The sequence below is a fragment of the Gossypium hirsutum genome, chromosome D10 (assembly GCF_007990345.1).
Source record: "Gossypium hirsutum isolate 1008001.06 chromosome D10, Gossypium_hirsutum_v2.1, whole genome shotgun sequence".
Taxonomy (NCBI): Eukaryota; Viridiplantae; Streptophyta; class Magnoliopsida; order Malvales; family Malvaceae; genus Gossypium; species Gossypium hirsutum.
Genome location: NC_053446.1, coordinates 5460795 through 5488776, shown reverse-complemented (window position 1 = coordinate 5488776; position 27982 = coordinate 5460795). Strand labels below are relative to the sequence as shown.

General features: G+C 33.2%; 2 protein-coding genes, 1 long non-coding RNA gene and 1 other non-coding gene across 4 annotated transcripts; 2 read left to right on the top strand and 2 right to left on the bottom strand.

The window, feature by feature from the left end:
- Positions 1 to 334: 334 nt before the first annotated feature.
- On the bottom strand, positions 335 to 1751 carry LOC121222345 (uncharacterized). The gene is made up of 2 exons (XR_005919576.1): positions 1348 to 1751; positions 335 to 1024 (listed from the first exon to the last, which is right to left on the bottom strand). It is a non-coding gene; the product is annotated as an uncharacterized lncRNA (long non-coding RNA).
- A 13085-nt stretch (positions 1752 to 14836) lies between these two features.
- Positions 14837 to 17693, top strand: LOC107916418 (subtilisin-like protease SBT1.4). Its single transcript, XM_016845700.2, has one exon. It carries the CDS (start codon positions 15210 to 15212, stop codon positions 17523 to 17525), a length of 2316 nt encoding a protein of 771 aa, XP_016701189.1. The 5' UTR covers positions 14837 to 15209; the 3' UTR covers positions 17526 to 17693.
- A 196-nt stretch (positions 17694 to 17889) lies between these two features.
- Positions 17890 to 17971, top strand: TRNAS-GCU (transfer RNA serine (anticodon GCU)). Its single transcript has one exon. It is a non-coding gene; the product is annotated as a tRNA-Ser (tRNA).
- Positions 17972 to 19833: 1862 nt separating this feature from the next.
- LOC107915684 (uncharacterized) lies at positions 19834 to 20355 on the bottom strand. The gene has a single exon (XM_016844812.1). It carries the CDS (start codon positions 20353 to 20355, stop codon positions 19834 to 19836), a length of 522 nt encoding a protein of 173 aa, XP_016700301.1.
- Positions 20356 to 27982: the final 7627 nt, after the last annotated feature.

Sequence of the window (27982 nt, the reverse complement as noted above, 5' to 3'; positions counted from 1 at the left end):
TTATATTTATCACATGGCATACTGAGAGATTGTTACGCGTCACCAACGGATTGACTATCAGTGTCATGTCAGTATAAATTAACGATGTTAGTGTAAAGATACCAACTTAAGTAATGAAAAATTTAAAGAATAAACTACATATTAACTCAAAATTTAATTTAAAAATCGATTTCACCCAACTCCTAAATTAATAAAAAAAACTGAAAATTGTCGAAAAAATTGTTTGTATAAATCAAGCATGAAAGAATAGAATGAATCACAATTGCTAAAGTTTTAGCATGAAAAACAAAAAATCAAGAAGAGGATTTTTTTTAATACAAAAGAGATCATTGAATGACAATATAAAGCAATTTAGTTAAAACCCTGAATGGAGCATAAATGGTTAAACATTTGCATCAGAACCTGACACTTTTAACAAAAAAACATTGGCAAGAAAGTGTTCTAACACAGTGACAACAAAAAGAAAGAGGGCTGCCCAATAAACATGACAAAGTTTTGTCTTGCTATGAAACCCCAAAAAAAGGGGGGAGATTGAAATATCATTCACCATTGTTGGAGCTCATTACATCAAGTGAGACAACTAAGATAGCAACAACATTAGAACCAGTTGTTGACAGCTCAGCTCCGGACCCGCTGCTTACTCATATGTTTAAAATTGTTAAATCCTGACAGATAGAAGTTTCTGGAAAAATGGGAGATTTAAATGCATGGTTGATGGGTTTGGTGGTTAAGTGAAAATGATTGAAACTAATTGAAAATAACAAGTGGGGTTTAGGGGTTGTGATTTGGCTCATCAAAGGACAGATCATTGTAACAGGTCAATTTTGACCTAGGCCTAAAGACCCAAAACAAATGAAAATAACCCAAAAATTACAGCCCAAAGCCCAGTAAATTAAAATTTGTTTCAGCAAAAAAAACCTAGCCCTAGCCGCATGCACACCTCTGCCAGGTACGCCGCTCCAGCTCCTCACACGCCGCCGCCGCCCAAGGCTCGCCTACCATCGGTCGTCCACGCGTCTGACACCTGCGAAAATTAAATATAATGGCAAAAAGGAAGCACGCGAGCAATAATAATAGTTAACAGATAATAAAGAAGAAAAAATCATTTTGATTCGGCTATAAAAGCCCGAATCTCACCGTTGTTTTTTTTACGAACACACATCAGTGAATCAAGAAATACAGAACTGAGATTCTAAAAGGTTGATAGAAATCTGATTGTTTTCTTTAGTTTTTCTGATTTCCGTTTCTTATCATCTATCATTTATTTATTTCATTTATTTATCTACGCATTTTTTACGAAATTTTTACAAAGAAAACGTGAAAATAAAAAGGGGAGAGGGGACTTACCGAGGAAGCGCCGGGATCCGGCTCACGGAGGGTTCTCCTCCTTTGCGACCGCCGGATCTAGAGGGTGCTGAGAATCTTCCTCTTTTCTTGTTTAAGGTTGAAGGGTTCAGCCCTCGGGGTATTCTAAGGCCGAGGTCTTTCACCTCTTTTCCTTCGTTGTCGGCCACCGGTCTTCATGGCTGCGGCGGCGGTGCACTGGAGGCTAAGAAACCCAAGGGTCGGTGTTTGAAAAAAAGGGAATGATTTTGAAACTAAAAAAGGAAAAAGAAAACAGAGGCAAGAATGAGAATTTTTCTTAAATGCACCAAATAAAAAGGCGCCATTTGAGGGGAAGACCTGCGCATTCTTACCCTAATGGGTAATTTGCGCGTTTGGTCCCTCCATTCGGCGCTGAGATGCAATCTGACCATTTTTTTTTCTTTCGATTTGGCCCGCGAGTTTTGTCTCTGCTTCAAGCAGGTCCCCTGACTATGTGCGATCACTCGCCTTGAAATGCCGCGTCTAAAGGGGTTTGGGATATTTTCTTCTTCGCTCCCTGATACTTTCAGCGCGTGGCGAATTGGTCCCTTTTTCCTCTTTATTTTTTTATATTTATCCCCTTTGTTTTATTATGATTTCAATTGCACCCTTGATCCTTTTAACACTATTTTTATATATTTTTAAACTGTCTTTTTTATTATTTAAGACTTTCTTTTATATATTTTATTTTAAAATATTTTAGATTAACTAGTATTTATCTCAATTTTTTTATTTTATTTATTTATTTATTTGGTTTAAATTTATATGTCATCATCTTATATATTATTATATTAAAATATTTTAATATTCATAATTTCAAATTGTTGATACATTTTTATAATATATATTTACGTACATACTTTTCATTTATTATAAATATACTTTTTATATTTTATATTTCATATTTTTATGTATACATAGATATAGGCATAAATACATACATCTTAATTCATATATATGTATATATACGTACTTATGTCACGAACTTGGAGTTTTCCCACACATCCGTGCGGCCTTAGGCAGTTTCTTGGCTTAAAAACGCCTAAGTCAGCCTAACTTCCACCAATAATGGATTCAACCGTAAAAACGCCTAAGTCAGCTCAACTCGCAACAATAAAGGATTCAACAGAATTCCCTTAAAGTTTCCACGAAGAACAGCGGAAGAACGAATTAAGAACGATCTTTGAAAGATGAACAAAAGCAAGAACGCTTGAGAGAAAAGTTTGAGTAAATGCTCTCAATTCTTATTCACAAAGAATAATGAAACAATTCAGGAGTCAGTACAAATGAGGGGGAGGCTCTCTATTTATAGTTGAGCTCCCCCAAAATCGATGGCTACAATTAAAAGCTGTATTCAATTAGGACTCTAACTTTACAGAATTAGAAGCTGTGTACAATTAGAACTTCTAAGACTACTTAGTCCTATCTTCATTATCGCGCCCATCAGGCTTCAATGTGACAGGCCTGTCCAACAGCTCTTTGAATCGGGCCAGTTCTCGTAGGCCAAATGATCCCCATCTGAGCAACAGACCTCCATTGGATGCATTTGGTGCGCTTGTCACGGGCTTTGAACTGCGGTCCATGACATTCTCCCCCACCCATTCTCGCAACGCCCTCGTTGCGACTTCTGAATGGCACTGACTTGATTCGCCTCGGTCTCGTCTCGTCGCCTTAGCCTTTCCCTTTCTTTGGGATTCTTGCCTCGGCTTCTGTCGCTTCTTAACTCGAGCCGTCCTGCTCGTCGCATTTACTCTAGTCAACTGTCCCACATGCATCGCTTCTTTTCCTTTAAAGTCTGATGCACCACCTACCTTTCCCATAGGTGGAAGCCTTGTCGATGACTCGGCTAACTCTGATACTTCACTCAACTTGAGCCTCATTGGTCCCAGCTTCACTGTTTTCATCGCAACTTTCTCCACTAAGTTAGATGACAAACTCACCTCTTCCTTGGGTGGAAGCCCCTTCGACGACTCACCAAGCTCAGACGTTGCCTTTCTTTCGACTCCGGCTTGCTTTGGACAGTTCCGCAACTCATGCGGACCACGGCACAAGAAGCACTTAACTTGCTTCTTTTTGCTCCTCTTTGCCCTCTTGGCTTCGGTTTTTCCCTTGCTCGAACCAAGCTTCTTGGGCTCATTGTCTGCTCCATCGTTCCCCTCGATGACAGACTTCTTCGGACACTTCCGCAACCTATGCGGACCATGACACAAGAAGCACTCCACTGGCTTCTTCTCGCTTTCGGCCTCCTTGGCTTCGACACCCCTTGCACTCGAACCAAGTACCAAGGCCTTACCCACTGGCTTCTCCTTAAGCGCGAATTTCTTCGGACATTTCTTCAACATGTGTGGACCGTCGCAGAGAAAGCATTTCAGCTTGTCCCTTTTCCTCTTGGGTTTCTTCTTCCCAACGCGTGGTTTCCCATTACCACCATTGTTGCCGTTGCCATTGCCATCAACAATGTCTTCCCTGTGATCCATTTCACATACGCCCCTTTCCTCGGACTTGGAAGACCCAAGCTTGTCTTTCCCTAGACCAAGCTTGCCCACGGACTCAACTACCGTCATGGCTTCCGATAGCTTTTGGACACCTCTTTGTTCCACCTCTTGTCTGACCCACGGCTTCAATCCCTTTTGAAAAGCAAGCAATGCTTCTTCATCGGTCATATCTGAAACTTGGAGCATGAGTTCCTTGAACTCTCGAACATACTCCCCCACTGTGCCCCGTTGCGTTATCCCTTGCAACTTTGCCCAAGCTTCTTCCTCGGCAAACTCTGGGTAAAACTGTCCCTTCAATTCGCATTGGAACTCTTGCCACGTCCCAATCTCACCTTGCCTTTTATCTGTGGTCCTACCTCGCCACCATAAAAGCGCAATGTCAGTAAGAAACATTGAAGCAGTGTTTACCTTAACCGCATCCTCCATGATGCCTTTGGCACGGAAGTAGTTTTCCATCCTCCACAAGAAATTGTCCACATCACATGCAGACCTTGTCCCCACAAACTCTTTCGGCTTTGGGACATCCTCATTACTGAGTGCTGCATTTGCCACTCCTTTCCCCACGGCTGCTTGACACAAGGCCAGCTCTCCCTCGAGCTCCTCTATTTTTGTGCTCAAAGCCTTCATCGTGGCCATTGTTTCCTCCTTCAAAGCCATCATCATGGCTTCGAGAGCATTGTTCCTCTCCGTCAGCTTCTTCCTTTGGGAATCTAGTAACTCTTGCACACTATCCCTGTGGAAAGTGAGACACTCGGTAACAAAGTCCCTTGACTGCTCCCTCAAGTCATCAATGCTTTCCCCAAACGCATTGCTCGACTCTTTGGCGTCCTCCATGGACTCCTCAAGTTTCCCCACGCGTTTCTCAACAGCCGACAACATCTCCCTCAAAGACTTCCTCGCCCACCTTTGTTCAGACTCTTCTCTTGACATCCCAACGGTGCCTTCGAACCAACTCGAATATCACTTGGTTCAAAACCTGCTCGGATACCACTTGTCACGGACTTGGAGTTTTCCCACACATCCGTGCGGCCTTAGGCAGTTTCTTGGCTTAAAAACGCTTAAGTCAGCCCAACTTCCACCAATAATGGATTCAACCGTAAAAACGCCTAAGTCATCTCAACTCGCAACAATAAAGGATTCAACAGAATTCCCTTAAAGTTTCCACGAAGAACAGCGGAAGAACGAATTAAGAACGATCTTTGAAAGATGAACAAAAGCAAGAACGCTTGAGAGAAAAGTTTGAGTAAATGCTCTCAATTCTTATTCACAAAGAATAATGAAACAATTCAGGAGTCAGTACAAATGAGGGGGAGGCTCTCTATTTATAGTTGAGCTCCCCCAAAACCGATGGCTACAATTAAAAGCTGTATTCAATTAGGACTCTAACTTTACAGAATTAGAAGCTGTGTACAATTAGAACTTCTAAGACTACTTAGTCCTATCTTCATTATCGCGCCCATCAGGCTTCAATGTGACAGGCCTGTCCAACAGCTCTTTGAATCGGGCCAGTTCTCGTAGGCCAAATGATCCCCATCTGAGCAACAGACCTCCATTGGATGCATTTGGTGCGCTTGTCTTGGGCTTTGAACTGCGGTCCGTGACACTTATACATACTTAAATATATTTTTCATATTTCATAATTCTTATATACTTACATATATTTATACATATTTTACATCATATACATACTTATATATATTCTTTATATTCTTAAAAATACTTTTTGTATATTTCACATATTTTATAATTCACATACATATATTTTATATTATCACAATTTGTAAATATATATAAACACATATTTACATTTTTATTTTTATAATACTTACCGATTTTTTATATATGTATATATTTATCTATGTTTTCATATTCTATAATTTATATGCATTTCTTATTTTTATGGCTTAAAATTATACATGCATATACATTTTTACATAATTGTATTTATTGTCATCATTGTTATTTGGTGTTTGTTTATTTATTCATGTATACTTGTGCTTTTTCTAAAATGTTAGTTCTATTTATTTATTTGTTTGCTTTGTTTATGTAATCGCCTCGTCATTTCATTTTGCCTATTGTATTGTTGTTACTCACTTTACTTTGCTTACATTGTCGTATTCGTTATTGTTTTGTCAAGCATTAACACCAAACATCAAAAGGAAAATTTTCTAAATAAGGCAATATTTCGCGTTTGGAAAATCGAGAAAACGTGCCCTAACGTGCTGGGTTTGATTTCTCGTTCGACTAAATAGCCAAATATCCTTTTTAAACTTTTAAATAAGGCAATATTTCGCGTTTGGAAAATCGAGAAAACGTGCCCTAACGTACTGGGTTTCGATTTCTCGTTCGACTAAATAGCCAAATATCCTCTTAAAGCTTCAAAGTATGGTTTCATTAAACTATAAGGTGATCTTGGTTTCGATGGTTTAGAGTATCGTGTCCTAACGTGCTGGATGTGATATTCCTTCGGAACAAGAGAATCTTATATTTCAATTCACGTTATCAGAGTTTCTTTTAAGGATCGTATTTTTAAAACTCTTCAAATTTTCAATTTTCGACACTAAGACACTAATTAATCAACTAGGTACAAATTTTGGGCGTATCGAGGGTGCTAATCCTTCCTCGTGCGTAACCGACTCCCGAACCCGTTTTTTTGAATTTCATAGACCAAAATCTTTGTTTTAATAAAAATTAAATCGTTTATTAAAAACAACCAGTTTTCGAGGTGACCCGATCATACCTCATCAAAAAAAGATTGGTGGCGACTCCCGTTTTCATTCTATTTTCAAAATCCAAGTCGACCCCGTTTTCATCAAAAAAATGGTGTCAACAATCATCTGGCTCAGCTATGGATCCCCAAACCCACCAATCTTATTTTTATGGTAATTAAGGCCAATCAAACTTGTTTATTTTTTATCTGAAAATATTACTTTAAATTATCGATAAAAGTATCATCCATGGTTAACAGAATAATTAAACAGTGATATGCAATACATCATGTGTACCTGACATATAAAGACCAATTTTTAACAACAAAAATTGATGAAATTTTTAACAAAAAAACCAAACAACTCTTTGATTTAATATATAGGAACTAGTTTACTCCTTTTTTAGCAAATGAGTAAAATACAATCTAATCTAATGTACTTTTATCCAAACAATTACTTTGTTTTGTTGATAATATATAAATGTGGTAGCAAAGGAGAGATTTGGCAGAAATTATGTTGTACATTTTGTTTTTTTGTGTTTATACTTTTCACTCTCCTAAAGTACAAAATATGGTGTTTGATAGGATCTGATATGGATTTTGTAAAAGTTGGAATGGAAAATCAATGAACATCTAGATATTCTAATTGTCTTTTGTTAGTTTTTGCTTTCAATTATCCTAATTTAATGAAATATTACCCAATTTATTAAAAATTTCCTTTCAATTAAAGAAAATGTTGGCAACCAATTCTTTTTTTATTTAAAAAAAGACACTTTATGCATATGTTTTGTTAGGGCTAGATTTCATTATTCATATAATAATTTATCAAAAATATGATAATTGGACATATTTTATGAGATCAACAGCTTAAAGTTATAACCAATGAAGTTAACATTCCTCTTGCTTTATCTTTTAACTAGATGAATAACATTTAGGGTAAATCACAATCAAAGTCATTAAACCATTAGTAAATTTATGTTTTGATCACTCAAAAAGTTATAAAATGATTATTAAACTATTGAAAAATTTTCATTTAAGTCACTTAACTATTCAAAAGTTTTTATTTAAGTTATTGGGTTGTTAACTTTTTTTTTAAGTGTTGTTAGCTAGTTCCAAATGACAATTCAATTATCTGTATGGTAGTACTCATCGACGAGTAGAAGAACATAGTTTAGATCCAAGTTGATCTAACAATCAGTGTCGAAGATTGAAGAAGAAAGCTATTTGAATTTTAGTTCATATATTCACAACGTTTAAAGTTGTTTCATGAAAATAGCTAAATGATAAAAGAGAAGAGGAAAGGAAGCTTTCAATTGGTGCGAGCAACGCAAACAAAGAAGGCCATACAATAATGCTTTTAACAACCCAATGACTTAAATGAAAACTTTTAAATATTTTAATGACTATTTTGTAATTTTTTAAAGTTTAGTGAACAAAACATAAACTTACTTCTAATTTAATGACACTAAATGTAATTTGCCCTAAAATTTAATTAGATTTTAATTAAAAAACTAAATTTTTAGATGAAAACACCATTTAAAAGGGTTAAGCTCTCTTCTAGACATCTTCAATAACTTTCGTAAAAACACATGCTTTGAAATTATTAAATATATAAATTAAAATTAACTATTATAAATATTTAATTAAATAACTTAATTGATTAATCCAACATAATTTTTACATGATATAATTCAAACTTGAGTATTTAAAAGTCTCAACTTTGTTAAATGCATTAATATATTAAAAATGAAAGAAATGGATTAATAACCTCCAATAATGAGGATCTAAATTATTTCAATAATTGAAACAGTTCTTCTTGTTCAGCTAAATCCTTAGTTTATATCATGCTATTGTTTTTAATTGCCCCTAATCATTACATGGATAAGAAGGAAACATGAATCTGTTTTTCTTTTGAACAAAATGGTTTATTTTTTTGGTTTTTCTTTCAACTTTTATAGTTCAATAATAGGATTATTTTGTACGTTAGAAAATTTTTTTGGGTTCGAAATTAAATTGTATATTTTTATGATAGTAATAATATAATTTTATCATTTTAATACTCTAATAATTTTTAAAGGATTAAATCAAAATTTTATCATTTTAAGCGGTAAAGTGTAATTTTACTATTATTAATTTAAAATTTTATAAATGGTAAAAAATTTAAATGAAAAAAATATTTTAAGGGGACCAGCCCCTGCCAGACCCATTGGCTCCGCCAGTGATTTTGTATTTCAATTATTAGTACCCAAAGTATGATTTTTACTTTAAATAGAAAAAAGATAATAGGGGTAAATCCTAGGTCAAAATATGCAGTTAATTTCCCATTATATCATTGCATTCATTTTCAGATCTCACAAAATCTATTCTAACTACCCATTATTAATTATGTTTGGTAAGTCAAAATCAAATAGCCAAAAATAATTAAAGAAAAACCCCTCAATAATCCAGCGAAGAAACCTAAGTACATGCATCTTTTACAACAAAGAAAATGGTTTATTTTTACTGTGAACAATTACCCGACAAGCAACTACCGATTGACTAACCAAAGTAACGTTTATTGCACCATGATTTGTCTCTTACTACACAAAAAGGGAACTTTTGATTTCCGTTGTTAATAATTAATTTACTTTCTTTGTCTGTTAACAACATCATTATTAGTAATTAAACCCCTCTTTGTGTAGTTACTAAACAATAATAAGCAAGATTTTGTGTTTTTACAGTTCTATGTAATGATGATGATCGGCGAAAAGTATTAGATTGAGGTATCATGAAGACCAAGGAAAAAAAAGAGATTTAGCATGGAGTGATATGCTATATGGTAGAAGGTATGCGATTGGATTATTGGAATAGTTTGGGGATAAACTTTTAAGGATTTCTCTTCCAATTTTCAATTAAATAAACTTTTATATATGTATAAATTGGGGTCTTAGGACTTAGCATAAAAAGATACGATTAGAAAATCTACACCCATGGGTGTACTAAAAACAATTAATTATTTGAATCTAAGAAATTGGTTGGTAATTTTGTTGATGGAATTATTCATAGATGGTACAAATATAATAGTTCACCACTATACGGAATTCTTTTTGAAATTTAGTTGCTTGAGGGATAGTTTAAAGAGGAGAAATAAATACAAGAAAAATCTTGGGCAATAAACTTTTTCTTGAATTTAAAGTGGATGGGATGAAAAAATGTTTATTAAGTGAGAATGAGATTAGATATTGAGCTAGTTTAGAAAGATGGAACCATAGTCGCAGTTGGATTATATGAAATTCATATTTATTGAAGTAACAATATTAAGACCCCTTTTTACACCTGAAATATGATAACATTTCAAAATATTGTGGATCTATAGGGAAAGGTAGTATTTGTGAAAGAATCGCTCATAGAAGATTAGGGTTACAGTAAAACGACTATCACGATTTTAACTAATTAATTAAGCTATATTGAGGAAGTTTTTATATTCTATTGCTGAGGTGATTAGTTATTGATTAGAGTTTTAGAATGTAAAAATGTGTTAGCATTTGTTCATTGGCTTTTATTTTTATTTTTTCTATAAAATGATTCTAGCTATCTCCAATGTTGAATCAAAGTGGCTCTAGTCATTGAAGAAAGAAGCTAGAAAAAAGGCAGGGAAACAATTGAACAAGTCAATGTCAGAGATGAATAGAATAAAAGAGAAGATGGGGTGTATTTAATGAAATGCCTAACATAACAACAACGAAGAAAATGGAGCTTATTATCAAGTGTGATCCTATATGCATCAATAAATGAATAGACATTGAGGATCTATATGAAGACAACTGTTATGAAATAATGGTAAATAAAACAATCAACGAAGAAGTGGAGCTTAAATACCAATATTTGGTTTCGTATTTGAGGGTCAACTCAACTAGTGAGGTCATTAGCAAACTTTGGAGAACGAAAGTAAATATATAAACTTTAGGAGTAGAGGATGGAAGGTTGTTCCAAAGAAGAATTGAAAAGGTTAAGAGTTCATAAATAAAACTAAGGAAAGTGAATACTTTAAATATATATATACAATATGAAAAATATGATTGAATCTTATATACCTAAATATCAATTAAATTATTATATTTGCATGCAACGTTATAATATTAATTAATCCTTGAAATGGCAGTAGTTTATATCTGTTCTTTTTGACACAATGTCTAAAACTACCCATAACTCCTCTCAAACTCATAAATAGAAGAATAATGTGCTTCAACGCACTCGAACCCACGTCCTCCTACATTGACAATAATACCAATGCCAATCAAGTAAAGACTCAATCGGTTGAAATGATAGCAGTTTTAGTTTTAAACATAAATATAAAAATATTTTAATATGAAGTGGCTTAAAAATTTACAAATCATATAAATTATTTTAGGCTTAATACATAATTTGGTACTTGTGGGTTTTTCTTGTCCACTATGGTATTTGTATTTGACAAAAATTATATTTTGATATCTGAAGGTAACAATGTTAACTTTTTTGTGTTTAATTCAAGTTATAATGATGACTCGATCAAAATTCATAATTAGCTAATACTAGCAATTAAATTACATCAAATCAATCCAATACTCGAATTAGATCACATATATTAAATACAAAATTAAACAAATTCACAATTAACACTAAATTTATTCTATCAACAAAATCATGAAAATTTCAAACCTAATAATATTAGTAATTAACCTTCATCAAATCACCCTAAAACTTGAATAAACACTAAAAACTTAACAATGTTACATTTAGGTGCTAAAATATATAACTTCTATCAAATACAAATATCATATTGGACCAAAAATATCTTTTTAAATATTTATTACATTAATTATTTAAAACATATATTATGGTATCACACTGCAACCACACGAGTTAAAACAAATTAAAATAAAAAAGAAATAATATAAATTTTGCCTCCTAAACTTAACAATTGGATTCAATTTGGTACTAATTTTTTTTTTGTCTACTTTGGTACTTAAACTTGACAATTAGATCCATTTTCGTCTTTGAACTTAAAAAATATAAAAGCTTTCAATCTCAGAACGCCACATTCATTGTTTTAATAATTGAACTGGTGATTGAACAAGACAAGCCATAGGTTATCAATTCAACCAGTTTAATAAATTTAACCATCAGACTAACAATAATTAAAAAAAAATATTAACCCAATTAAACTAGTTCAACTTTTGATTTTTGTTCATATTTTTGAATTTTTACAAATTTCAAATAATTTCTGAATCAATCGATTCAACCTCTTTGTTTGGAGCGTTATATCAATTAGTTCTCGATCCGTCCGATTGGGTCCTATTTCGGTAACACTAGTCACATCATTAAATCTTGATAAAATCTAAATTTAAAGATTAAAATGAATCCAGTTACCAAATTCAATGATCAAAATAGACCAAACAATCTCGATTAGTAATCCAGTTCAACTTCAACTTAGATTGAAAATTGACATGCAAACTCTTATCCTCAACCAAAATAACATAAGTTGTACAAATATCATGTTAATAGGAGCTATTATGTTTTAAATTTAGTAATTAATATTTTTCATGTGTTCTCAAAAAGCATGGTGTCAATGTGGGCTAACTTTTCGGAATCCTTTTAGTCCTTTGTCCCATTTATATTGTATTTATATTAGAAGATAAGAGTACAAGTTTCTTTTGGGTCATACTGTAGTTGGAAAAGTGGATTGGACTCTGTTTCAGGATTGGGTTCACTGTTTCAGGGAGTCTTAAACGTATTGGCTCTCATTATGTCTATTATTATCAATTATATATATTTTGGTGAGAAATTATATATATATGGTCTTACCACGTGTCAATTAACATAAAATAAAAACACTAAAAATTTCAGGATAATCGAGTGATAAAAAAAATTAAAAAATTAAATGATTATTTTATAATTTTTCTTAATTGAGTGATAAAAAATTATATTTTTAAACCACTAATTGTTAATTATATTTGGTAAGTGAAAATAAAATAACCAAAAAAGAAAAGTCGTCAATAATTTTAAAAATATGGTTTATTTTATTGTGAACATTACTCGACAAGCAAGCAACTATTGATTGATTAATCGAAGTACTGTTCATTACACCATGATTTGTCTTTTATTACCAAAAAAAGAAAAAAGAAAAGAAAATGGAAGAGTAGGCTAAGATAAAACTTTACATTATCCTGTATTAATAATCTACCTGCTTTCCCATCATCTATGTCCCTCCACATTGGTTGTTAGGACCATAATCATATATGGTAGGAAATTGCATTTTTTTTATATGTTTCAATCCATCAACTTGATAAATATATTTAATTTGAGTTAGACATTTATTTTTAAGGTTTGTGATTATCATCTCAAAGATTTTAATATGAATTTTCGTCTCAAGGGTATACTATTTCTTATTATTATACTCAACATTTGTTAATAATTTTGAGTTGAGCTTTACAGTTCAATTCTACTCATGTATATTATTTGATGCTTTTGTTAAAATTATCATTGAAATTTTTAAGCTCTTAATTAGTTATAATAAAAAACGATATTACATGTCTTGATTTAATGGAGTAATGGTTAAAGCTGTTGTCTTCAGCACATATTCAAACTGTGTTACCCCTACTTTTAATATTATATAAAAAATATATTATAGGTCTAAGTTCATTCGAACCTTCAACGTTTTTATTTTATATCATTAAGTACAACTTACGTACTCACACATGCACGCTACTAAACTACCATATCTTTATCACGTTTGAATTTTAAAAGCCTACCGTAACACTAACATCAATAGTCACTAAATTAACACTTCTCTCTCGACCTTTTTCTATCTAAACAAATAGTCAGTCGTGGAAACATGCATTGATACTTGGGAGGATGTCTTCTTTTGGCTGTAGTCCAACAAAGAAAATAGTTTATTTTACCGTAACCCGACGAGCAGCTACTGACTGATTAGTCCAAGTAATAATTCATCACACCATGATATGTCCCTTGTTACCAAAAAAAAAGTAGGCTGAGATAAAACTTTAGATTTTCCTGTCTTAATAATTTACTTGCTTTTGCATCATTTTTGTCTGGCCACATGAGGTTGTTAGGATCCTAAGCATACAAGTAAGAAATTGCAATTTTTTTTATATTATGCATGTTAGTTTTATGGTCCATATTCGTGATTCGTGGTTGTCCTCTCAATAATGTTATTTCCAAGGTTTGAACTTACATTCTCGCTTAAAAGCACAATATCCTTTACCATTGTATCAAATCATTTATTAGTAAATTACATTTTTATTTTTATTTCTATGTTTCTATTCTTGTGTGAAAATTAATAAATATACTTAACAACCTTATAACATGAAATGTATGTTCAAAAGACTCCACTATCTATCCAACATGATAAATCAATTTTATTCAAGTTCAACTTTGAATAAGTTTTTTGAACTTTAACTTGATTTAATTCTTTTTTATAAATTAACCTTAATTTTCTCAAATTTTTCATTGAAAATATTATACATTTAAATTCATTTGAATATCTAGCTTAAGAGTCTACAACAACATCAATACTAATCAAATTAATACGGTCATAGCAACATATTTAGAGAATGTCTCTTTCTTTTTTCGGGGTTGAAGTTAGGTCTATCTCGTTGTGTAAGAATAAGATTATCTTGAATGGTAAGTATGTTGATGTGTTACAATTAGGTAAAATATAATGAAAGCCATTATACTAAAAGTCGAATTGCATCTTGTCTCTATTAAAAAAATGAACAAAATTAGTCTTTTTATCTTAAATCGAATAGTAAATGATCATTCTGTTAAAAATTCCTTTCATTTTAATTGTTAAAAGTTGGTCATTGTACATTAGCGTAAAGTATACAGTAGTACATCACATGTAATTGTCTGGTTATATCGTCAACTATGCCAGTTTTTAATCGTAAAAATAGATTAAATTTTTAACATAAACAACCAATTTGCTATTTGATTTACCATACAAAGACTAACTTGTCTCTTTTTTTTAGTAAAAGAAATAAAATATAATCTATTTTCTAATACAAAGGCTTCTGCAATACTTTTACTGTTATAACTGGGGGAGAATGTGAGGGCACGGCTAGAATGGTGGATACGAAGGAAATTGGCAGCTACGTTGAGTCGTGTTTTTGCATCTCCCTAGTCTTTTTGCCCAACCAACCTCTAATGACATTCATCATGTTGGGGGCACAAATGTGGACTGCTCCTGATTTGAATTGGCTTAAATTTAACGTCGATGGTTCATCATTAGGGCTGCAGTGGGTGGAATTTTGGGCAACAACGAGGTCAGGACACTAGCAACTTTAGTGGTGGAATATTTTTGTTACCTACACCTAATCCAACCATAAACAGCAAGTTTGGCATGATTTCAGTCCAGCCACGTTCTTTGTCACGTTCTCGTATCATTAAATTATAGAACATCAATTCAATAGTAGCTGTCCATCCATCCATCATTAATATATCTTAAAGAAATGAAGAATTTGCCTTTTGGGCATTCATTAAAGGCTTTAATTTCCTCAAACGTGGATTCAGCGTTTGATATTTCTTCCATTGATCTGACTATGATTTGGTGACGAGGGTGTTGTGTCCCCAATTTCCCTGGAACACAAAAACAGAGAAATTTCCTGATGGCCATGGCCATTTCCTTTATCTTCTTCCTCTCTCTCCTTCTCATCCCTTTCTCCTCCTCTTCATCATCAGACTGTCCACAAAACTTCATCATCCACGTCTCCAAATCTCACAAGCCGTCACTTTTCTCATCTCACCATCACTGGTATTCCTCCATCCTCCATTCTCTCCCTCCTTCCCCTCACCCCACCAAGCTCCTCTACACTTATCAACTTTCCATCAATGGCTTCTCCGCTCGCCTCACTTCTTCTCAGGCTAACAAGCTCAAACATTTCCCTGGGATCCTTTCCGTCATTCCCGATCAGGCTCGTCAGATCCACACTACTCGGACACCTCATTTTTTAGGCCTTTCCGATGGTGTAGGCCTTTGGCAAAACTCCCATTACGGTGATGGTATTATAATCGGTGTTTTGGATACCGGAATATGGCCGGAACGACCCAGTTTTCTGGACTCTGGGCTGCCCCCTGTTCCCAATACCTGGAAGGGTACCTGTGAGACCGGACCTGACTTCCCTGCTTCAGCTTGTAACCGGAAAATAATCGGTGCTAGAGCCTTTTATAAAGGCTACGAATCTTACCTTGAAGGCCCCATTGATGAAATGAAAGAATCTAAGTCTCCCCGAGATACTGAAGGTCATGGCACGCATACTGCTTCCACTGCTGCTGGATCTATGGTTTCTAATGCCAGCCTTTTCGAATTTGCATACGGGGAGGCTCGTGGTATGGCTACAAACGCCAGGATTGCTGCTTACAAGATTTGTTGGAAAATGGGTTGTTTTGATTCTGATATACTCGCAGCTATGGATCAAGCTATTGCAGATGGAGTCGATGTGATCTCTTTATCTGTGGGAGCTACTGGATATGCTCCACAATACGATCATGATTCCATAGCCATTGGGGCATTTGGTGCAGCTAATCATGGTATCGTTGTCTCATGTTCTGCTGGGAATTCTGGTCCTGGTCCATCCACTACTGTTAACATTGCGCCTTGGATTTTAACAGTTGGTGCTTCCACTATTGACAGGGAGTTCCCAGCTGATGTGGTTCTTGGTGATGGCAGGATTTTTGGTGGTGTTTCGTTGTACTCTGGTGAACCTTTGGGTGATTCCAAGCTTCCTTTGGTTTATGGTGGTGATTGTGGTGACAGGTATTGCCATATGGGAAGCCTAAATTCATCAAAAGTTGAAGGCAAAATCGTTGTTTGTGATAGGGGAGGGAATGCTAGAGTTGAAAAAGGAGGTGCAGTGAAGCTTGCCGGTGGGTTAGGAATGATACTAGAAAACACTGCCGACAATGGTGAAGAACTCATTTCCGATGCTCATCTTATCCCAGCTACAATGGTGGGTGAGGCAGCTGGTAATAAGATCCTGGAATACATTAAAACAACTCAGTTTCCTACAGCTACAATTTCGTTCCGAGGAACTGTGATCGGCCCTTCACCACCAGCTCCGAAGGTTGCAGCCTTTTCGAGCCGTGGTCCGAACCATTTGACCCCGGAGATTCTCAAACCCGATGTCATTGCTCCTGGTGTTAATATCTTGGCAGGATGGACTGGTGCCGCTGCACCAACTGATTTAGACATTGATCCAAGAAGAGTTGATTTCAACATAATTTCAGGCACTTCAATGTCTTGTCCTCATGTTAGTGGATTGGCAGCTCTGCTTAAGAAAGCATACCCCAATTGGTCACCTGCTGCCATAAAATCTGCTTTGATGACAACAGCTTACAATTTAGATAACTCGGGACACACCATTAATGATCTTGCTACTGGGGAAGAAGCATCACCATTTATTTTTGGAGCTGGCCATGTGGATCCCAACAGAGCTCTAAATCCGGGATTGGTATATGATACCGATAGTAGCGACTACATCGCGTTCCTTTGCTCAATCGGCTATGATTCAAAGAGGATTGAAGTATTTGTGAGGGAACCTAATAGTTCAGATGTATGTGCTACAAAATTGGCCACACCAGGGGATCTTAATTATCCATCATTTTCAGTAGTTTTTAATTCTAATGATCATGTAGTTAAGTACAGGAGGAAGGTAAAGAATGTTGGGACTTCAGCTGGTGCAGTTTATGAAGCTAAAGTGAATGCTCCACCTGGTGTCAAAATCAGTGTTTCGCCGAGTAAGCTCGAATTCAGTGCTGTAAACCAAACGTTGAGCTACGAGGTTTCATTCGCAAGTGACAGTTTGGGGGTGTCTTCAGTTGAGTCACAAGGGTTCGGGTCGATCGAGTGGAGCGATGGAGTCCATCTTGTGAGGAGCCCCATTGCTGTTAGGTGGATTCAGGGAGTGCAGGAGGAGTCCTTTTGATTTTCAGATTCAAGTGAAGCAAGCAAATTGTTGCAAAGCGTTTCTCAACCAACAGATTAATCATCTGATTGCTTGAACAAAAGCATCTTTGTCATAACATTTCATTGTACTTGATTTTCATATGTCATCATCAATGAAGAAGGTTCCTGCTGCTATTATGCTGGAAAATGGCCTTTTTTTCCCCTCTTATTATTATATCCAACGACTGATATGAAATGAAAGTGAAACCAAGCACTGAAAGAAGCCAAGGAAGGGTCACCATTTCTCTCCACCCAAAACTTTCTTCCTTTTCCCTAAAAGTTCTCATCAACATTAACAATAATTATTTGTATTATACAATTTACATACAAATTGATCAAGCAACGACGCTTTGGCCGAGTGGTTAAGGCGTGTGCCTGCTAAGTACATGGGGTTTCCCCGCGAGAGTTCGAATCTCTCAGGCGTCGTTTGTTTTCTTTTTCCCCACTGATTTTGATAGTGCCATCTGTTTATTTTTTCTTTTGCTCACATATATTTTAGAACTTGTATTGATTTCAATCTGTACTAATTAAGTTATAATTTTGTATTAATACGGTTAGCTTATATTAATGTAAAACTGTTAATCAATCTAATGGTATTATGTGACAACTTCTCAAAATATATCACACAAAAAACAGAAATTAAAAATTTTAAAATATTACTTGAATTTGATGGTGATAATGATGTGTCACAAAATTAAAAGAATAATGTTTTTTAATATGCTTAAAAGTATTCAAAATAGCTCTCTTGGAATAATTTTAAATAATTACACATTCAATATAAAAATTAATTTAGTTGATTTTTAAACTTATTTTTCAAATGAGGATACGACATAATTAAAGAATATGGTAAAGACCCAGAGGCAATTAAATCTAAATTCAAATATTTTCGTTTCGTTAGGGATATAGGGTATGTTTTGCCGGTTCAAGAAAAAAAATTATATATATAGAAAGTAAATTCATCTAACGCTCCGTGAAAAGTAGTGTTTCTTCACCAATTCAATGAATAGTTAAGTTAATTCGTTCACATATCTAGTTTTTTAAAAAGACATCTCTTTTCGACAAATATATAAAGGACTTGATACGATTCTTAAAAAATCAACCAGAATTCTTATTACTTTTTTTTATTATATTTCAATATTTACTATCGTTTGTAAACATGGAAAATCAAGAGCAAGGCAGACAAAGCTTTTCAAAGCACTTGACTCAAAGCGAAGTGAAAGATCGCATCATATTCTTCTCTTACACTGATGTTGCCCCGTTCTTTGAGTTTCAAGAAGGTCGTCTGTTTTTCATGGATGTTACAGATAATCTAGGAAAAGCATGGACGTTTATAGGTACATTTTATGCGAACCCAGAAGTTGGCAAGTATGTATCAATAAAATGGCCACAATTTTCAAGTGAGAAAGGATTGAAAGCTAACGACGAAGTTATATTTACGGAAAGGCCCCGACGTGAAGGTGAAGCACCTTGGAAGAAATTCAATGTTATAATCAAGAGAAAAATCAAGTTATTTGGGCAAGACATTTGGGGAGAGCTTAAGGTGTAAATTTTGAAATAAAAATTTATGCGTTTAATGTACTAAATATTTCATAATATTTAATAAAAACAATCTTTTTATTAAAAATGTATTAATCAAAATTTTTTAATTATTTTTAATACTCTATTTTGTGATTGCATTTATAAATTTCTCAATCTTAAAACAAAACCAAAATCTTTATTTAAATCACCGTGAAAAATATATATAATATGGTTTAGTTTGGATGGATTTTGAAAAAAAAAATACATTTATTATGCAGTATTTTGAGTTTTTAAAATCTGAATCAAGTGGTGAATGTATGTGATCTCCTGACTTTCACTATATTACACGGTACAATCTCTTTCTCCTAATAATAGCCAGAAACTAGCATTGCCCTGGCATATTAAGAATTGATATAATAAGTAGATTTTTACCTTTTTGTCATCATTGAGCCATTGAGCATGAAGAACACCATGGCACCCGACACCCCTATAGAAACTGAAGCAAGCAAAACAGAACTAATTTATACCCATGGTAATGATCATTAGTGTTCAAACTAGAAATTGTAAAAATTAATATATATTGGTTTACCATGCCTAATATTATTCAATCACATGATCATGATCATTAGTGTTTAAAATAGTCATCACCATATTTACTTCCAAAATAACAGCAAGTTCTCAGAATATGATAAAGATATCGAATATTAATAATAAAGTTCTTAGCCAACGTTTGCCAATCTTATTGTGATCTTATTCTTCTAATGATTCAACTATGGTGATCCAACTATGCTAGGCAAGCGGGGTGTTGGTTCTTCATATTCATCCCATCCAGTGGCTTGAATTTCCTCCAACGGAATTGAAAACCAATCCATTTCCTTAGTATTGTCTTTCTCTCCATCCTCATCATCAGTAAGTGACTTTATTTCAGCGTAAAGTTCTGGATCAATTTCAGAATTCCAGTCGACATCGTCGATATACAAATCTGCTGCATTACTTGGCAACTTATTTTCACAAGGATAACCATGATAAATTTCCCAGAATCTTTGTTTTGCTTCCTGGAAAGCTATTAAACCAGCAGAATCATCCCACTCGAACACTCTGTCATGTTCATGCAAATTTTTCTTTGCTTTAACAAATCTTTCCCATGGCATTGCACCAACTTCGATGCAGAATGTTTTCTCCCATGCAGGCAATGGTTCAGGTTTGGGATGGTTAGTCCTTTGTCTGGAGTAACTTAGTTGACGATTATTCCCTCTTTGACGATATGACCTTCCTCTTTGACGATATGACATTTTTCTATTTGAAGGAAAAAGAAAATTAAAATAAGAAAGATGAATGTGTAGAATACTTTCCTTAAAGCTTCAAATTCCAAGTAGAATTGTAAAAATGACGAATAGAAAAATCTTTTATATAAATACCAAATAGACGTATCTTTCCGTAAAATATAATATATCTTTTAACAAGATACCCTTTCATAGAGTTGTATTGTTTTATAAATTAATTTTGTATAAGATTATGTCTTTGTATGATAATCTTACGTACAAAGTTATGCCTATACAATATTATTATTCATTAATTAATAAATATAATATATTTTATTTTTCTAGATAAGTAAAATTCAAAAATTATAAATAGTTTTTTAATTTTCTTTTCATCATATTTATATTTTCAGATGTTGTATTATATAATCAATTTGGTCGTCGCATAGGTAAATAAATAAATTCAATTAAAATTTTGTTTTAGTCATTATATTCAAATTTGATGTTAAATTTTTTAATTCAACATAGTTAAATATTCTTGTGTTGATGTGAAAACTCCTTACATTTTCATTTCGTTTAAGTAATAGGGTATGCTTTGCCGAGTTCAAGAACAAATTATATATGATGGATTTCGTTTAATTTTAAAAGTTGATGAAAAGTTGTGTTTGTTATTAATTGGGTGAAAAATTACTAATCCATAGATATATAATTACATATTTGTTCACAAAGGTGTTATGTACTTATCTGTTATAAAGATATCTCTCTTCAACACATATATAAAGATTTTTTGTAACAAAGTTATAATCATTGTCTTTAAAGTTCAATTTGGAATTTTACTACTCTTGATATATTTCACTATTTACTGCCGTTCGTAGCTATGGAAAATCAACAGGAACGCAGGCAAAATTTTTCAAAACGTCTTACCCAAATCGAACTTGAGAATCGTATGATATTATTCTCTTACACTGTGGTTGCGGATTTCTTCGAGTTCCAAGCAGATCATCTGTTTTTTATGAATGCTACGAATAGTGTGGGGAAAGAATGGATATTTGTTGGCAAATTCCATGCCAGTGATAATGTTGGAAACTATGTTTCCATAAGTTTGCCATGGTTTGCACTTGAGAAAGGATTAAAAAGGAATGATGAAATTATTTTCACTGAAATACCCCAAGGTAATAAGCCTTGGAAGAATTTCAAAGTTGTGATCAAGAGAAAAATCAGATTGTTTGGACAAGATATTTGGGGAGAACTCATGGTGTAAATTATGCCATTGTTCTTCAAAGAGGGGAGCCACCAAAAAATAAAAATAAGTACTAATACTATGTATTCAATGTACCCAATATTTCATAATATATAATAAAACTCGTGGTTCTAAATATATAATTTTCTATTTTTCTGTGCAAAAAAACAAATGAAAGTAATGGGTTTGGTCATCTTTAAAAATCGAAAATAATCCATCTAAATTTCATTTCATTTTTCTTTTACCTTTTTACGTAGTTTCACTAATTGAATATAAACTATTTATTTTATATTATAATCTCTTGATTTAATTAAAAACCTAATAACGTAAAAAATAATTTTAAATCATTACATCTATTATCTTTCCCGTAGAAGCAATAATTTTAAAAACAAAGGATATTTCTCATATTTTTAATAATAAATTCCTTTTTTTGAATTTGGATTTCTCTCTAGAATGTAGAGTTGTTTTATCATGTAACGCCTCAAAAATTATTGTGTTATAAAAGTGACACTAAATTGCGATCGTGCATAATGAATTCTTTGGTAAAGTAAAATTAGGAATATAATTGATAAAAGAGAAGATTGATGGATGTGAAAGGAAGTTGATTTAAAAAGTATGTTGTGGCATATTGTGAAACATTTTGATGGATGTGAAAGGAAGTTGATTTAAAAAGTATGTTGTGGCATATTGTGAAACATTTTGGGGCCTAAGTAAAAGTGAAAAAGTTGAAGGACCGAAATTTGAAATAACCCAAAAGTCCTTGTGAACAAAATTAAGAGACGGGCAAAACCATTTCTCAAATAAGATAATTATCATGTTAATAATTAAGGATAAATAGTGTTGGGAAATGATTGGTTGGATTTAATATTAAACTATTTTAGATTAATTTAATTAATAAAATAGAGATTTCTTTTTATCCATCACCATCTTCACACCACCAACATTCATGAAAGGAGAAAGTTTTTATTCCCTTTCAATTTGGTCCTATAGTAAATATTGAATTGATACCAAGGATTATATTATAAACTTTGTGAAATTTATAATTGAAATAAGAGAAGTGAAGTGCATAAAAACTTTATATGTGGAATAAGACATCATGATGAATTATTTTATTAAAGTGTTATGTGATAGTGAATTTGAATAAAAGGTGAAAAGAGAAGAATATTGTAATAATTATTGAATTTTTATAACGTTAAGAACTAAATTGCAAGATATTTAGAAATGACTATAAGTATTAAAAATGTTGAAATGAATTGTTTAAGTGAAGTGTTACATGGAAAAAAATTGATTTAAAGTGACTAAGTAGTGAATACTGAATTTCATGGTAAAAAAAGACTAAATTAAAAATTATGTGAAAGTTTTATGTATTGTTATTTGATAAGTGAAAATGGTGTAGAGAGCATGAAATATATGATGTATTGTGGACCAATAATTTAGTGAATAAAATCTCATGATTATTGTAATTGAAACTTACAATTATTTTTGAATCCGTGAAAATGATGACTAAATTGAAAAAGTGTTAGTGTTGAACTTCGTGGATATAGTTGGCATGTCATAGGAACTCGAGCGCTCCCGTGTTAATCGTAATATTTGTGATATTGCACTTCATTGCCTCCTATTTTGTTATGCACTGTGGTGTATGTGTTTCCTGCACTTTTGTGCTTCGCATATCATGATATGTTTCATGTATCAATTTACTTCAAATGTGTCTAGCATTGACTAAAAGTCATTGTAACACCCAAAATTTGGGTTGGAAGTTTTAAGTTTGTTTTAATTTAATGTTACTTGATTTTATTTCATTTGTTTTAATTTTATTTTTTAAATAGGGAAAAGATTCCCCAAAAAATTCCTCACGTCTCCCACTTCTCGCGTCTCCCTAATTCACATTTTGGTCATTATTTTCTTTCTTTAGTTCATTATTGGTTCTTAATTTCTTTCTTTGTTCATCGTTAAAATTTTAGAAATATTATGTTGTTTCAATTGTACCAACATTATTGTCTCTAATTGTTGGTTCTTTAAAAGATCATCCGTTCTTTTACATTTTAGTCGACAAAGCATTAACAGATAAGCAAGGATTTTGAGTTTTAGATCGGTTTTATTCTCATTTTTTTTATACTGTAAACTTTAAATTATTATAGGCTTTGTGTGCATGTTATATTAAATTTCAGATTGGTTTGGGAATGTGTCTTGATCGTTCGTTGGTGTTAGGAATCGTGTAATCAGGTGTGTTTCCTAGTCACATGTAATTTAGGGGTCAATTTGGAATCAAATTTTGCAGTTAGAAGCAGATTCGGGGATGATTTTTGAACCACACGGGCGGTTCACATGGCCGTATGACCTCTGTGATAGGGATTTTCGTCAAACACACACGGGCGTGTCATTCAAACACATGGCTATGTCTCCCCTACTCTTTTAAGTGTGTAATTTAGTCACACGGTTCAGAGAGTTACACGATCTGCTCACACTGCCGTGTACCTCAGTTACACGGGCGTGTCTCTCAACCACAGGGCGTGTCCCTGCTTCACACGAGCATGTGCTTCAGTCACATGGCCATGTATCCCTGTCACATGGTCTGGATCCTCCCACATGGTCGTTTGGTCCTGTTTTTGCAAATTTTATTGTTTTTGCTAAATGATTTGTTTTAGTCCTTGGTTGATTTCTGGCATGTTTAAACTTTCTTAGGGGTGTTTGGATCAGGAATTTAGCTCAGAGTAAATGTGTTATTGTTAGAATAATTTTTTTTACTAATGTTCGTAATTTTTATACTATTATTCGTATTGGTTGTAAGTATGATAATGTTATGGGGACTTTGGTATCTGTAAATGCTTTAGTCATAACAATTAGGAAACTATGCGTACTGACTTTTTTATTTTATAATTGATTATATGAATGTCTAATATTGTTTCAACATGTCTGAACTATTTGACCATGTGTAATAGATTATGGAAATTGAGAATGGAAATATTTGTATCTATAATTCTGTATATTCGAATTGCTGGAATTTGTATTTATTTGCATTCTGGGTTGGGATTTGATTTTGGAGACGAAGGAAGTTTGATTTGGTAGTTTAACTGCATTATTTTATCTAGCAATAAAACCCCAACATTTGTTAGCAGCTTGACTGCATAACAATAACGACGCATACGACCTCTTCGTGGTGTGTATTGGTTGGACGAGTCCACCAAAACCTGATAGTGGCGTGTAAAGGATGGAAGGGTTTAGAAAAGCCCTATATTTGGTGTGTAACGGTTGGTTGGAGATGGTGTGTAGGGCTGAATAGATGGGTTTAAGACTGGTGCATTTGATTATGAATCGCACTTGTGTTTTGTTTTGTTGTTGAGTAAATACTCCACATATGACTGTTTGGTTCAAATTGATACAGTTGTTGTGTGTTTAAGAAGTTTCGTATGCATATGTTCTACTTAACTGTTAACATTTATAAATATGTGATATGCCAATCTGATATGATTTTGTTAAGGTTTCGATTTAGTTATTTTGTAATTATTTAGTTAACTCATTGACTCTGATTAATTACAAAAATGACCCAACTTAAAAGAAAAGTATATAAATGACCTAATTTTTACAGTATTTTACAATGTTCTCAGACACATCGATAGCCTCGACCCCCAACATCAACCAATGATTGTATTTTTTAAAAAAATATATAAATTTTTAGTGGTGCCGCGGGATAAATTGGCAACACCAAACTGAAGTGTGATTATATAAACATTCAGGACTTGATGAAGCAATTACCCATTTTAGATTGGTGGAAAAAGTGGTGCCCCCATGCTGAAATGTTTTTCAACTTTTGGTTTATTTGCATGTTAGGTTGTACCCTTTTAAAATTAAATTTAAATAGCCCTTAAAAATTATAAGAATAACACAAATAAATTATTTTCAATTTTTTATTTTTTTTAGAACAATAAACTTAAAAAATTATATAAAATTCTTATTTAAATTACCCAAATATACCCCTCAAGAAATTTTCTCAAGTTTATTTAAATTCAAACATATCCAATTCATTCCCTAGCATATTTAAGTTAATCAATTTAAATTCATTTACGTTTCGTTAGGGATATAGGGTATGTTTTGCCAATTTAGGGAAACAAATCATTTATAGAAAGTAAATTCATCTAATGCTTCGTAAAAGGTAATGTTTGTTCACAAATTCAATGAGTAATTAAGTCAATTCATTCATATACAATTATATGAAAGTGTTATGTATCTATTTTTTAAAAAGAAATCTCTTTTAAAAATATATATAAAGGACTTTCGTATTAAGGTTATGATCATAGTTCATAAAAATCAACATTCTTATTACTTTTTATTGTATTTTAGTATTTACTACCATTTGCAAGCATGGAAAACCAAGAGCAAGGCATACAAAGCTTTTCAAAGCACTTGACTCAAAGCGAAGCGAAAGATCGCATCATATTCTTCTCTTACACTGATGTTGCCCCGTTCTTTGAGTTTCAAGAAGGCTATCTGTTTTTCGTGAATGTTACGGATAGTTTGGGAAAAGCATGGACATTTATAGGTACATTTTATACGAACCCAAAAATTGGTAAGTATGTATCAATAAAATGGCCACAATTTTCAAGTGAGAAAGGATTGAAAGCTAACGACGAAGTTATATTTACGGAAAGACCCCGCCGTAAAAGTAAAGCACCTTGGAAGAAATTCAAACTTGTAATCAAGAGAAAAATGAGATTGTTTGGACAAGATATTTGGGGAGAGCTTAAGGTATAAATTTATACTAATGCCATGCGTTTAATGTACCAAATATTTCATAATATTTAATAAAACTCATATATTCTTCATTTTAATTATTCATTATCAATTTCTTTATTCTTTTTTTCATGGGTGAGTAGTATATATTGGAATAAACTTTGGTGTATGTGTTTCCTGTACTTTTAGGCTTCGCTTATCATGATATGTTCCATGTATCCATTTGGTTCAAATGTGTCTAGAATGGACTAAAAGTTATTGTAACACCCTGAAATTGGGGTTAGAAATTTTAAGTTTGTTGGTTGAATCAAGCGGATTCGATTGGATATTTATGTTCTCTTTTACGTTTAGGATGCAACGATAAGCCTAGTGGTTCAGTGGTTAAGCTCATGCATATCCTTAGGTCTCGAGTTTGAATCCTTATGTACAAAAAATGAGAATTATTTTTTACTTTTGGGTTAATTAAGAAATTTCAGATAGGTTAAAGTTTTTTTTAACTTAATGTTATTCGGTTTTATTTCATTTGTTTTAGTTTTATTTTTTTGAAATAGGGAAAACAATTCCCCAAAAAGTTCCTCACGTCTCCCTAATTCACATTTTGTTTTTCTTTCTCAAAGATTAAGACTCTAATTTTTTTTTGTGTCTTTGGTCATCATTTTCTTTTTTCAGTTTATTATTGTTTCGTAATTTCTTTCTTTGTTCATCATTAAAATTTTAGAAATATTATGTTGCTTCAATTGTACCAACGTTATTGTTTCTAGTTGTTGGTTCTTTAGAGTTCATCTGTTCTTTTACATTTTAGTCGTAAAAGCTTTAACGAGTAAACAAGGTTTTTGAGTTTTAGATCGGTTTTATTTTCGTTTTCTTTTTATACTATAAACTTTAAATTCTTATAGGCTTTGTGTACATGTTATATTAAGTTTCAGATTGGTTTGGGAAGGTTTCTCGATCGTTCGTTGGTGCTAGGAATCGCGTAATCGGGTGTATTTCCTAACCATATGTAATTTAGGGATCAGTTTGGAGTCAACTTTTGTAGTTTGCAGTAAATTTGGGGATGGTTTTTAAACCACATTGGCAGTCACACGGGTGTGTGCCGCACAGGGGCGATTTATATGATCGTGTTTCGTTTTAAATGTTAGGGTAACTTGTTTGTCATACGGTTTTGGTGTGTCACACGGGAAGCTACACAGCCGTGTGACCTCTGTGCTAAGGATTTTTTATCAAACACACACGAGCATGTCATTCAGACACATGGTCGTGTCTCACCTGCTCCTTTAAGTGTATAATTTAGTCACATGATCCAGAGAGTTACACGATCTGCCCACACGTCTGTGTACTTCAGTCACACGGGCGTGTGTACCAAACATACGGCCATGTATCTGTAACACCCCTTACCCGAGACCGTTTCCGGAGCCGAGCACGAGGCATTACTTAGCTTATCTTACCAATTCGGAGCATAAAAACTAGGTTTAAAATTTATTTCATTATTCGCAGCAAATCTGTCCAATCGCGCAGCAGTTACTAAATTAATTATAACTTGAGCTACAGAACTCGAAATTTAATTCCGTAAATTTTCCCTGAAACTAGACTCATATATCTACTCACCATAAAATTTTTAGAATTTTTGGTTCAGCAAATTAATACAGTTTATTAGTTAAAGTCTCCCTGTTTCACCACTGCTGCCCTGTCACT